At 31.9% G+C, this 15,074-nt stretch overlaps 2 protein-coding genes across 2 annotated transcripts; one reads left to right on the top strand and one right to left on the bottom strand.

Annotated features, from left to right (window-relative positions):
- Nucleotides 1–27: 27 nt before the first annotated feature.
- LOC124538359 lies at nucleotides 28–984 on the top strand. The gene is made up of 2 exons (XM_047115404.1): nucleotides 28–523; nucleotides 603–984. The coding sequence occupies exons 1-2, from the start codon at nucleotides 353–355 to the stop codon at nucleotides 981–983; spliced, it is 552 nt and encodes a 183-aa protein (XP_046971360.1). The 5' UTR covers nucleotides 28–352; the 3' UTR covers nucleotide 984.
- Nucleotides 985–5,660: 4,676 nt separating this feature from the next.
- LOC124538520 (post-GPI attachment to proteins factor 6) lies at nucleotides 5,661–14,891 on the bottom strand. The gene is made up of 4 exons (XM_047115606.1): nucleotides 14,401–14,891; nucleotides 11,752–12,000; nucleotides 7,090–8,235; nucleotides 5,661–6,808 (listed from the first exon to the last, which is right to left on the bottom strand). The coding sequence occupies exons 1-4, from the start codon at nucleotides 14,681–14,683 to the stop codon at nucleotides 6,087–6,089; spliced, it is 2,400 nt and encodes a 799-aa protein (XP_046971562.1). The 5' UTR covers nucleotides 14,684–14,891; the 3' UTR covers nucleotides 5,661–6,086.
- Between the last annotated feature and the right edge of the window lie 183 nt (nucleotides 14,892–15,074).

Genomic DNA, 15,074 nt, shown 5'->3' with positions numbered 1-15,074 from the left:
TTGATAGTTTCAACTTCAACGTCAACAATCAACACAACAGTACACGCAATACACATAACTGTCAAAATAAAAAATACTGAGTAGAATCTGAAAGAAATATTTTCAGAAAATTAAAATATAATTTGTATGGTTTATTTACACCTCATAAACAACGGTTTACTTCAGAAATACCAGTTTGGATTCCAAATTCTCATAGAATTTGAGATTTAGAGAACTCTAATTAAATAGTAAATATAATGTCCGCAAAATATAATTTAACCAGTGTTCAGTAGATTTTCGATTACCATTTACAATCTCAACTATTTAAAAAAAAGCTACTATCATTGATAGATAATCGTAATCACTTATCCATATGGAGTCAAAACTAAAAGAGTATCGTGCCCTTCGGAGAAGAAAAGAATTAATTGATAGCGCAAAAGAAAAACTAGAAATTTCCAAAAATAAGATTGTAAACTTTCTCATTCCTCAAACATTTAGAACTATGGATAAAAATGAACAACAAAACGACGAAGAGGTTTTATTAGTATGTATACTTTTCATTAGTATATATATTATGATCTATTTTTCAGAATTATAATTTATAAATTTTTTAACAATTCCAGCTAGAAAATGAACACCAAGAACCCATCTCACAAAGCCTAATAATGGAGGAATCAGTGGATACAGAACTAAGTGAAAATGGATCAGTTATAGATGAAAAACAGGAATCATGGAAATATTTTACAGTAAAATGGTCTATTTATGGCTTAATCTGGGTTACCTTGTACATATTCTTCTTAATGCTGCAATTTGGTGCAGTATTCTTTGTTATATCTGTTTTAATTGGTATATGTCTCAATACTCGGACAAGGCCTAAAAAGAAGGGTGAAGTGTCTGCTTACAGTGTGTTCAACGAAAACTGTGTAAGTATAGATGGTACTTTGAAAGCAGAACAGTTTGAAAAGGAAATTATGTATGGGGCTGGTGGAATGAGAGGATTTTAATTAAAAAATATATTGTGATATGTTTGAATTACATGTGTTTTACTTATGGCCTTACTTAATAATGTAAGGCAAGTTCTCCGGTTAAACACTAATTTCTCATTTATGCATCAATTAAAAGATGTTTGACATAAGATTAAAGTTAGTCATTTCAGGATATTTACATATTTTTTATTTTTGTTTGGTGGAGCTCGATATTTCGACATCTGTCTTGTTCATGAGAATAAATGGCATAGATACCATTCTTTAATTAATCAACCCCCTAAACTACATTTATAATTATAAATTAATAAATATATTATGGCTTAGCTGAATAAAAATAGATAGAAGACTAAAAGTCTTTGAAGAATTATAAAATTATAATATATTTCTCTAAAAGATGTGACAAAATTAAATTATACCTATATTTGCTAGTTTTATACTAGTGGACACTTAATTTATTAAAGTGTATCATGTAAATATTAAGTGTGTTTTATTTGATTTTATGAATGCTGACAGGCACACTCTTTTTGTGATATAGGCAAGGGCCTCTTGATAGTGGTCACCACTTTCCATAGACAAAGGTACTGTATGAAATATTAATCATTCCCTACATTGTTAAATCACCATCAACCTTGGGAATTAAAATGGTATATCCCTGGTGCCTGTTGTTAGACTGACTTACTCACCCTTAAGACCGGACCGCAGCAATGTTGAGTACTAATGTTTGCTGGTAGAATATTGCAAGTTTGCACAAAGCCCTTCCTGCTACTGTTCAAAGGACCTGTACATATGTACATTGACACTAAAATATATTATCTATTCCAAATAAGTGAACTTAATCCTAAGCAACGATATAAAATGGAATGTCAGATGGTTACTTGTTACAACTTTGTGTGATAAATATTCTTTTAGATTCTCATGACAATTTGTATCCACATTGTAAGGGATATAATGTTAAGATAAAACTACCCATATTTCGTTTACAATTTACAACAAAAGTTAAGAGGAAACTAGGGACTTTTGTAAGAAACAATAATAACTTAATATGATCTTATTAATATTTAAATTAACTTATAACATTGTATAGTTTTAGGAAATAGTGAAGAAAAAGGTACCCTACCTATATTTATGTTTAAAATAAATTTATTACTGGATGGAATTATTATGTGTTACTAAATGTGATAATTATTTATTATAATAAATAATTTAAAGTAAGGTATAAATTTTCATTATTCAAATTTTAAATAAATAACCTAATAGCATTTGAAAGTTTAATTTTTATTTTATGTTGTGTGTGCGTAAATATGTTCGTAATCGTAAGTAATATGCGATCATACGAATTTGATCGAACTAATGGCTTTTATATTATTTTTATTTATTTATTAGAACAATATTCAAAAGTTATTTACGTAGTTATTGAACGAAAACGAAAATAGTAAATTTAATCTTATTATCTTAAAGTAAATACTATAACTAAAAGAAAATAAATGTATTTATTTATTTGAAACACCATCGGCATATTCACAATAACACATATATAATAAAAGTACACGTCTCCCTGGACCATCTCCGTCTTTCGGCGGGCGCCACGGCATCTTACGCATGCTACCGTGAACTGCTCCTATACCTACCTCAAGGTTGCATGGAAGAGATCGCTGTTTTAGCGATAAGGTCGTCTATTGTGCTACTTAAATTGATTTCTGTATGTGTATATTAATATAACTTTTTTACTTATTTATTAATAAAACAGTAATTTCAGTATTAAAAAAATCGAGTGATTTTTTTTAGATAACAATGAAAGAATAAAACTACAGAGTAGGTATACATTTTTTTTTATTAAACGATTGGAAAGGATTATTTCACAAAAAGTTGGTATTCTACGAACCCCTTCTTAGTTTCAACATTATACAATTGAAATATAAATCTATCACATATGGCAACATAACATTTTTAAATATAGCAACACATTTAGGACAACGCTACATGTTTCTGAAACATTAAGAAATCACAATCATTAATTATCCACCTACCAGTAGCAGTTATGTCAATGAAAACTCTGTATATTGGTAACTGTTTTATAAGTAATATAATCATTAAGCACTAAATAATAAAATATTAAATTACTTTTAAAGGTAATGACAGATAATATAAGAATAACAATCACATCTGTCATGCAAGTAACAATTTATAATGTGATTAATTATATTTAATAACATCTAAAGAATGCATTAAATGTTTAATACTAATAACAGATAAGAACAGATTAAAAACATCATATATACTTATTAATATATATACTATCCCACAAATTGTACAATCGTATGCATTAGTCCTAAAACAAAGCATAGGATATAAACCATTTTCTGGTCCCAATAATGCTCCAGGAAATATTGAAAACGCCTAAAAACATGTGGTTATACACACTTTAGCACAAAACTGTGCAACACTAATGTTTAAAATAAATTGCAAGATTTTATGGCACTACTTTTAAAAATTATACAAATTAAATTCTAATATTATTGGCAATTGACACATAAAATTTAACATTCAAAAGGAATATTTTATAAAAAAAAAACAATGAAAAATGTGTGATTTGATAAAATTACCTGAGCAACATTAAGCGATATAAATAAATTCATTTGCGAGATCATAAAATACTGAGCAAAAATGTGAAGGATTTGGTATTATCAATAAGAAGCACAGTTTGAACAGATTATAACAGAATGGTTACTGGCAACTTATTTTTATGTAAATAATAAAATAAAAAAGTTTTTCTTTAGTAAAAAAAAAGTAACCATTATAACTTGGCTTTCTCACTCCGATCAGACTTTACTATATCTCTTATTTGTTATAAAAAAAGAAAAGCAATGTAATTGAATACAGTACGTATTTTATACGCAGTTGTAAATGTATGTACTGTTATGTAAAAAAAATAGGAATGATAGCATGTATATTTGCTTTGGTAGGTCGTAGTGTCTTAGATAATCAATTAGAAATATTATTATTTAAAGCATGTAAAATTGTAAATTAAGACAGACTATTATTTATTACATTAGAATTTAGATGAATGCGTGTATTACGGTAAAAATCTCAGTAAATTAATCAAGTTTGGCTTATTCTCGTTTCGGTCGCTTAGTGTCGATACTGCCACTTTAGTTCGCCATTTTGTATCAACCAAATTATATCGAAACTTATTAAAAAAATCTAACTTTAAAATTATATTAAAACTAAACTATCTATCATAACTCACATACCTAATTTTAAAACTACTTTCGTAAAAAAAAAACTACGTACTAAAGTCATCAAAACAAAGGAATTTAATTTTATAAGCAATAAATTAAAATCTAATTAGTCAATAACAAAATATAAATAAATTCTACGTATTTATTTGCGCGTAAATCTATTGTACTTTATAGAATTGAAAGTGGACGATATAAGGCACAGAGAGTATTAAGAATAGAAAATTTTGACTTAACAGCGTATTATCAAGGACTTATAAAAATACAATATTTTTTATGTATCATTTATAACATCTATACATTTGGCTACCGGAAACATTGCGTTTAAGGATTACAAATATTTAAATCTTTGATAGCTACCAATTCATCGGTTTTTCAACAGATTAAATACAATCTATAATCAAAATATTTTTATTCTGTGGATTATGAAATAGTATTATGCCCTTTTTATTGAAAAAAATATACTTTAAAAAACCAAAACGAAGCATAAGATCTGAGTAAAATAAACTGTCTGAAAAAAACAATCAACCTATCTAAATTGTCCAGAGTACTTTTGAGCATTACTAATACGTTTACGAGACATTAGACCGATTGTAAGTTCCAAAGAGCCTAAATCTATTTATGTATGTAATATAACAATTTCAGTATATACGATGTTAGCCTCACCAGCGGTGATAATGTCGAAAGTAAGAGTGCTGACTCAAACACTCAAATCTGTCCGGGTCAAATTACTCTAGATTTTGAACAAAGCACAAAATTTTGTAAATTACAGTAAAACCATTCAAATTTCACACAAACCGGGTTTCATAAAAGATGTTAAACGAGTGACTAGATTTCTCACACGTCTAAAACAAGAATAATCTGTCAAACAATCCTAGCCAAAAAATATTTATTTGTGCATTTATATAGATTCGATTTTTATGCATAGACAATATATAAAATATGCGCAAACTCTTTGTGCACTGACATAAATTTATGGTTTTAACTTTTAAAATTATGTCGTAATGTATATGTAAAAGTAATATATTACTTAAAACTTGGGAACACCTAATTACGAGTGGAAATAAAAATATTGTAGCCATTATATTTTTGCTCCAATCTAAATCGGTCAGTATAACCATACTCCGTCATTTCGAATTTTAAATGTATATCGCGTGATGATAATAAAAGAAAAAAAAACATTTTTTTTTAATTAGAAAATTGACTTGGGAAACACTAAATGGTATCAGTATTGCTAGGATTTAATTACTATATAATAGCAAATAGTGGAATGTTGAGTATTTTAAATATTATAATGATAACAATCTTGTCATTTAAAAGCAACATAGGTATATATATAGAATTACTTTTTAACGTATAGTAAATTATTTTATAATCTATGTAGTTGCAAGCAACATAGATCATCATACTAGTTTAATTAATGTAAAACTATGTTTTATTCTGTATGTTGTATGTTATATAAATTATACAACACTTATATTATCTAGTCGTAAAATTGAAATTATTTAATAACAACACTGAGAGAAACCGAGGAACATTTAACGAAGTATTTGCTTAAAAGAGTATTTATATTTTTTAAGATATTTTATTTTAAATACCCTATGAGTATATTATATTGTCATGTGAAATTTTAGTTCTAAGTCGATTAAATTTGTGTAAACACAGAAAAATATAGTTTGTATTTTTTTTGTTCGTTTTTTATGGACTAATTACATCTTCACATAGATTAGACACTTATTTCTTACAAACTAACGAAGGTTGCACCTACTCTGCCAAAAATTGGCTATCGTTAATAATTGATAAAAGTCAATAGTTGAATTTAATCGAATTGCGATATAACCGCATCATAATCAAGAGACCACGAAACATCTTAACCGTTAATTTTTTAAGGTTCATCACGTCTGTTTAAAACTTTCCAAAATGGCGACGAGTACAAATCCCTGTCCGGTAGAAACGGATTAACGTTGTGTCTCTTAACATCGGGTAACAGAAACACGACGCTTATGGCTATAATCATGTGCCATATCGAATGAACAATTTTATAATTCTGTTCGGTTTGTAGAAACGCGTAACAAATCAGACCGACAGACACCAAAGCTATACCTAATGGCATGTACGTTGTGTAATAGGATCGAGGGTACTTAACTTGTTTGGTCTGTTTATAATCCACGTACCAACTGACGAGTAATATGAACGCACCGCAAGCGACCGGCGTGAGGAAAGCAACGAACGAATGCATGTTCCACGTCGTCAGTAGAGCTATTATAATCGCACCAATTATTTGAAGGAAGGATCGTAGTTTCAAACTGATAATGCTCATAGCTAGAAGCGTTACCCAGAACGACATTAGTCCGCAGTAAAAGTCGCCGAATTGTAGCATGTTACCTCTCATGATGCAATAGGCGATTTGGGCAGGGGCGTCACAGGCGTGGTAGAATGTGGAGAACAGCATTGTAAACAGGTACATGACAGCCTCGACGAAGTAGAAGCGAATTGTCGCAACGTAGATGGAGAATAAGAAGAGAAGATTACTCAACGTCAGGAGAAGGACAGCGAGCAACATGTAGAAATGACTGTCGACCCTTGATTCATCTGAACAGTCCCAACCTGAAAATTGATGAAATTCGAATTAAGAACAAAAAGTATAAGCATATGTAAACAGGAACGAACTAACAGCCAGTATTAATAACGTTGCAATGTAACATTTCGTTATGTGGATTCATATAGCCAATCACAAGATTACAAATGCCAAATAAAGAACTTGACACCGAATCGACGTGATATCATTGGTCGAGCTGGAATTGTATGTAATTTACTTTGAATATTCCAAAAAGGCGTTTTGAACGTGGACCAAGTTATTTTACTAATATAATACAGGTTACACTTACCTCCATAACCCGAAGAGCAGGAGCAGAACGACATAACGAGTCCACTGAATGTGTTTATTCCGCAATTGCCGTGGTTACTGCATCTACCGTTCACGCAAGAGTTCGAAGAGATTGACAATACAACGGTCGCGTTACATTCTGTCTCACCTTCCCTCGTCACATTGGAAAATGTAGTAGAATCGATTTCACCAGAATTCTCAGTCGTATCCACATAATATCTCGTGCCATTGTGCGATGTTCGGCATGGGCAGACAACGCTGTCACAAAACAGCCGAAATGTCAGATACCATAGCGCTCCTTCCGGGAATGGAATTATTACTTTGTCATAAATCGATTCTGAATCAGTGCTGTTCAAGACAAACAGTGCAGGTTTAATACGATCATTGAATTTGCAATGACCAGATTCTAACGGCACACTCGCGTGACTTATATCTAAACATACGACCACCTTAAAGAACTGGTTCTCTTCCGTGAACGCTAACAGCGCTCCCTTCTTGAGCTCTCGTTTATACCCCATGTAATATTTCAAGCTCATTAGAAGACTCGTTTCGATCGTCAAACTTCCACCAATATCTATAAATTGATTGATCTCAAATCTCATAGATCTGATTTCATTCGAGGACAAATTCACTAAGCTGGTTACGTCTTGTAGATCTGTTGTTGGTAGTCCGTAGTCGAATGCGAAGAATCTGTCTTTATCGTCTCGCATGAGACTTACAAGGGTTTGATTATCAGTTTCGTCGAGATCGCTCGTGGCGTACGAATCACAGTCAGTTATATTGGAAGTGTTCCCATCAATAATGTCTAAATTTATGAAATGCACAGCGTTCGGGTAGGCGTGGAATGTTACTACCTGATTATTATTTACACTCGGATCGAATACACAAAACAATATGAAGTTATCCTCAGTGGGAGAAGATTCAGATTGAACTCTCACTGTTATCTTACTGGTTGGAACCGTTGTCGTTGCGATATTAAGGTCGAGTTTTATTGGTTTCAAATTATCTTCAGATTTGCATTTGAATAGCGTTGGTAAAGTTTCGTATTCTAACGATAAAGGTTTGTAGCAGTTCATGTAACGAGATGTGTCATCTGATTTCAGTTGCAGGTCGGTGTATAGAATTGTATGGCAGTCAGCAACTAAGCCTGAAAAAAAAAACAAATTACTAATATTTTTGATCTCGATTGTCTACTGGCGCAATTCGGATTGAGACCGACTTGCGTATGCCTTGACAGTAATAAAGCATAACGCTCTATAATCATCCGCTTATCGCCGACACTCCCTACTATACATCATCGATACATCATACTGGCATATAGGCTGTTGTCATGATTTAGACAAAATAGTAGCCTATGTCCTTTCTTGGATTTAAAGTTTGCTTCATACCGAATTTGATCAAATTCGGTTCAGCGATTTAGTCGTGAAAGAACGACAGACAGGCAGATAGACTTACTTTCACATTTATAATATTAATATAGATTATAATGATAATAATAATAAAATATATTTTGTAAGCAAAAGTCTATGCTTTTTGACAATATTTAATTACTGGTATTATTTAACTATTCTTGACTGTTAATGTTTCAGATTTAAAATCTCTTTATACTTTTCATTTCAATGGTACATCTTTGAAAATATACTACATAAGAATGTATACCATTGGGTAATCCACTGGCCAGATTTTTATCCGCAAAGCAATAACGTAGTGTTGCTACGATGAGGGGTGACTGGACTAATGTAATAACGGCACTAGACGTAACAACTTGGCTCTAATCATCGCAGCGCAATGGCCAACACTACAAGACCATATATAGCAAACCGATCTTTATATATTATAAAAAATCAATTTCAAAAATTTACCAAGTCAATTAGTTGAGTTACCTATACATGATATGAGATATAATATTAATTTTTATAGATTTGCATAGCATAGATTTATATCTAAAAAAGGAATAGTATATTCATATATATGAATATACTAGTTGCTACCCGCGGTTACAGTCGCGTTTTAGGGGGTTTTGTGATGTGACAGGTAAAAAAGTAGCCTATGTCCTTCTTTGGTATTAAGTTTGCTTAAACTCCAAAGAAATCACTGAGCTGAGATGGCCCAGTACTTAATCGATGATTGCAGGTTCAAAACCAGGCAAGCACCACTATATATATGTGCTTAATTTGTATTTATAATTCATCTCGTGCTCGGTGGTGAAGGGAAACATCGTGAGGAAACCTGCATGTGTCTAAGTGCATCGAAATTCTGCCACATGTGCATTTCACTAACCCGCATTGGAACAGCGTGCTGGAATATGTTCCGAACCCTCTCCTTAATGGAAGAGGAGGCCTTATCCCAGCAGTGGGAAATTTACAGGCTGTTACTTTACTTTTACTTTACTAATTTTACACTACTTTTTATACTAAGCAAATTTCATCAAATTCGGTTCATTGGTTTGGTAGTGAAAGAACGATAGACTGGCTTTCACATTTATAATATTAGTTTACAAGTACAGATTTCAGAACCTAGTCAGTCTGAATAATTTTCCAAAAATCAGCGCAATGAGCATCAAAACGGGAACTGTAAAAATACTTTATCGAAATTTATATCAAGCAACGATCTGGCAATAGAATAACGCATGCCTAGTGGAAGTGGGGCGGAAGTTGCAACAATCACGATCATCTATTCAACGAGGCCACTTTAGGCATTGAGTATCATCGCTTTGGAAATGTCATGTCCGATAAACCAACAAAAGCTTTGAAGGATTTTACGTTTCGAGTCCATTACTAACATGATTGTATTTTTTAAAAGTTGAAAAGAGTAACTACTTAGTTTCTTGCCGGTTCTTCTCGGTAGAATCTACTTTCCGAACCGGTGATAGCTTCACTTAATTGTAAAATGACGATTCAAAAGTGATTTTAAATTAACATAGTTATTTTTATTATTAAAGTATATTAGGTATTAAATTTGGGATATTTACCATATTTTTTATTTTTATTCGGTGAAGCTCAATATTTCGACATTATCTACGAATGTCTTGTTCACGAGATGGTAAATATCCCGAATTTAATACCTTTAGTGATTCAAAAGTGCTTGTTAAAGTTTATTTTATTTACTGGAACACAACTAAGCATAACTATAACATATTATGATAAATAGGTGGTACTTAGCCAGATGAACTTGCAAAAAGCCCTGCTATCAAGTAATAAAACTGCATGTACAATTGTCATTACATAGTGTAAAACAAAGTCGCTTACCGCTGTCCGTCCCTATATATGCTTAGATCTTTAAAATTAAGCAACTGATTTTGATGCGGTTTTTTTAAAAGGATAAATTGATTCGAGAGGAAGGTTTTTGTGTATAATACAGACTATAATAAAAAAACACGGATCATTTTAGAAGTTTCTAATGTGATGTCGTAAATCACATATTTTGTAGTATATTTAATATCAGTATTTCAGCGAAGGAGGGGCAGGTCGCTAGCCATTATATATTGTTGGATTACATTCGTGCCAACTTCTTAGTGGAACGACATCCTCGACACATATAATTAAGCTTGTGTCATTAACACCCACTCGCATTCAGCGATATTGGTACGAATTGATGACGATGCTGTTTATGCAAAATGGTCTAAGATTTTTTTTATTTGCAATCGAGGGATACGAGAAAACCAGACTGATGGTAAATGGTCACCGTCCCTAATGAGCGCCAGCAATTCCTTACGAAAGACAATAACAGAAGTTTCATTTAAAGTAGCCCTTTCCGATCGAAGAGAGAATAAAGATAAACGAGTTACATTTACGAATTTGGAGTTTTAATTTACATTTTAAAGAATAGATTTTTTTTTTAATGGCAAACGAGCAAGAGGCTCACGTGATGGAAAGTGTCTACCACCGCCCATGGACATCTGCAACACCAGGGGTCTTGCAGGTGCGTTGCCGGCCTTTAAGAATGGTGTACGCTCTTTTCTTGAAGGTTCCCATGTCGTATAGGTTCGGAAAAACCGCCAGCGAAAGCTGGTTCCACAAAGTAGTTGTGCGAGGCAGAAAATGTCTAAGAATTCGCGCAGTTGTGGATTTTCGGACATCAATCTTAATTGATACGTTAATTATTTTTATCACGTATATTAATTACACGATAGCTGTACTAAAGATTTAGATTAGCTAGATACTACAAGTCGATAGACTAAGCGTACTCGAATAGCTGTGCTGCTTATTATGTTCAAGTACGGCTGAGATGACGTTATCATAGGTAAAAAAACATATGACGCACGGTTTTCATAATATATAATGAAATACGGTATATTACGACACAGCTTAGATGTAGCATCGGCAAATTCAATAAAAACGTTTACTGCCGATTAATACAACTAATAGAAATAGCTCCATATCGCGCCATTCGTCGCTATAGATTCTCGCGTCAGTTCAACACGAAAAAACAAGTGCATGTATCTAAATCGACGTGTCAAACTGACGAATATATTAGGTCATATGATATTACATTTTTGTAAAGATCATATTCACATAAGAAATGAATATTGATAATTTAGGATAGCGTACTTAATTCGGGTGTGACCGGTTTTACGAATTTTGCCGATGCTACATCTAAGTTGTGTCGTACTATATCTTAGCTTAGTCTAACTCTATACTATAAATTCAAATAATTATCTCACCTTCTTGTTCAACTTTTTGCGTTCTCGGATCCTCCCATTTAATGTAGGCCAGTGCGTACCATATACCAGGCTTCGGGTTTTTTATTGAGAACGTAATATTATTCCCGTCTGAGAGCAGCTCCACTGTGTACATGTTTTCCCTGCGATCCGCGTCAATAAAACTTTTTGGGAAGGAATATCCGTCCGGATTGACGGCAGGATACGATCCATATTTAAGGTGTATTATTACATCTCGAGGACTACATGAGCCTGAAAGCAACCACAAAAAAAGCTTTTGAATGAATTCTTTTATCACCAATAGTTTTAGCCACCTTTTAGTCACATATCAATATTAACGATCCATGTTCATTTGTTAATACACAATTCTCTAGCAAGATATTATGTAGCAAGTAAGTATTAATAACGAATGATGCCTTCATTTGTTAATATTGATATAGGACCTTTTTTGTACGTTCCATAACTGAAAAATACCTAGTAAACCAATGTACATAAAATTTATACCGGGCGATGCAGCGCATTTTGGAGAGTTTTAATAAATATATCTATAGGTACATGACAGAAAACATCTGCCCACAGTTTTACTAATTAAGTAGGTATAATTACAGAGCCCGCGCAAATACATTTACAATTGAAAGATTAATCAATGTTGTAATATAAATTATAGGATAAAAAAAATTATAAATGCTTTTAGAAATATGTTCAAGAGTCCACGAAAAATCAAAATTAAAGATGTTCTAAACAAAATGATCATCAAGACATTGGTGATATGTCGAGGAATACTGTTCCAAAAAACGTAATCACACAATATATGGATAAGTTGAATGAAAAGGATTTATTTGACTTCATTGCCAGCAATCAGCCTGACACCAACACTCATTTGAAAGGTTGGTTTGCTTTTACTAGCGGATTAGGGTGTAGTGCATATTCGTGCAGAGTCTAGCAACTCTTAGTTGAGATTTTTTGAGAGAAATTTGAAAATAGAAACGGACGTAACCGATTCCGGAGGATTCAAAAAACGTTTACCGTTAACTTTTTATTACATGAAAATAAATGATTTTATTAAAATTTGTCAATACAGATGCAAAATTTCATTAAATTTATTGCCAGAACATAAATTAAAATATTTTAAATAGAGCCTTATTATATTACAACGGTATAATTACGTCAGCATTGATTTTTTTTTCGTAATATCAAGTGCACTCGAGTGCCGCGTAGGATGCTGTTTGACAGGAATTATGAATACTTCCTGCCATTTATTATCTTGATAGAGTGAGTAAAGCAGGAGCTACAGATTCCTCGGATCTGTATTTATTTAATAAAGCTATGTTAGCAACGGTACTAAAATAGACTAACCCACACATCTGTCAATTAACAAGTGGTTAAATGCTATGTGTTCACAGCCTTGAACAAATCTCTATTAAGATATTATGTATCAAGTAAATATTTTTATAAGCTATTCCAATGATATTCTAATAAACAGATATGTTATATACAGACTAAACAACAGAAAAAAGTGTTCCGCGCCGGGGACCGTTTATTTTAGTTTATTTTTACATTTCGTTAAAAGTAAAAAGGATAGCTTGATAAAAACAGTAAGTAAAAGGGATAACTAGATGTTTTAATTACGCAAAACGTATTACTACGTAATTATGATGTATTATAACGTATTACTACGTAAAACGACTAAAGGCAAACGTCCCAATTAGGACGTTTTCTAGTCTTTAGTACTAGTACTAGTAGTAATACTTTTTGCGCGTTAATAACATAATAATGGTTTCGTCTACGTCCGAAACGCCTTTTCTTTAAATATCCATCGTAAATATCATAGATAAATCAAGCTCTCGACCAAACAAAGATAACGCGTAAATTTGCCGTCAAATATTGTTTATTTAGCTTTTCTCTGGGAATCACTACATAATAGTACCTATATTAATTAGAAGTTAGTGCATTAAAGTAGAAATTTTTTCAAACACAGGTTTCACCTAGGGAAGGTTGAGCAAACAGCCCCCCTTAAGCCCTTTTTAAAATTACTCTAGACTAGTCTTTCATCTGTTGTATTGTCCAGGTTTGCTTGAGCTAGCTGGATATTGGCTTTGAAACCATGTAGGAACCTTTTTTGGATGGCTTAGCTTGGCTAATTAAATTGTCTTTTGATTTTTAATGTCACATATCAAGAATCTAAATGGTTTTATGATCTGGCCACAAGTATAGCTAATAATTCATTTTTACAGCATTGTATCAATTGATACAATGCTGTAAAAATGAATTATTACATGTGAACAGCATTGCTTGCGAGTGTCAATTTAAATTTTATATAAAACTCTTGACAAATTGCTATTATGCTTTAGATGTGATAAGGCTGTGTGATTTTAAATATTTGTTAATATCTTATCTTATCAAAAATTTAATTAAAAATCATAGAAAAATCTAAGAGTGATAAATTCATTGTTTTAAAATCAGTTTTATTTGTTAGCTATACTTTAATTTATTCATATTAAGTCTAAAAATAGTCAGACTATCATAAAAGAAAAATAATATACGGTGCTCGGATACAATACACAAAAAATCAATAGGTGCAACAGGGGAATAGTCATTTGTCTATTTATAGCTGCATACTGCATTTTTATTTACAAAAATATCTATACAAACCTATATTATTCAAATGAAGCTCTTCAGATTGAAACGTGAATAGGGCATCGCTAATATCGTTTATAACAGGATAGAATACCACAGAAACTGTACGATAACTCCTATACATATATACGTCGATTCCGACATGCCTAGTTACCAATTGATACCCTTCCTTGATTACCGGTCGTGTATTAGTCAATTGTTCAATTATTTTCTTCTTCTTGTCTTCAATTTCTGCCTCTTTATCACTGTTACAAGCTACATAACAAATCAAAAACACTAATAGATAAGCACTTTTCATTTTTTTACTTAATTTGTATTGAATTAAGAAGAACTGCGTTCCCGTAGTTTTCAAATTTAGTTTTTTTTATATTCCAACAGTTAAGTTTTTTTAAAGTGAAAACGGTTATTTTTTTTTATTTTCTCTTATTCGAAAACGGACGGCACCGATCGATAGACTCCCTCCTCTAGGTTCCAGTCTGTTTTCCGTCAACAATCCACATGACACTGACAATGACAAGTGACAAGGAAAACTGACAGTAGGCAGTGTGACTAGAGTGTAGTTTCTACAAATTGTTTCTATTTATTTAATTTAATTTATTAATTTTAGTATTTAATTAGTATCTATTATGCATTCCTAATATTTCGTATTAACTAATTTACATTACATTACTTATGGGAGAAAATCTTAT

This window comes from Vanessa cardui, chromosome 20 (genome assembly GCF_905220365.1).
Source record: "Vanessa cardui chromosome 20, ilVanCard2.1, whole genome shotgun sequence".
Taxonomy (NCBI): Eukaryota; Metazoa; Arthropoda; class Insecta; order Lepidoptera; family Nymphalidae; genus Vanessa; species Vanessa cardui.
The sequence above is the reverse complement of the archived record's forward strand: the minus strand, read 5'-3'. Positions and strand labels throughout refer to the sequence as shown.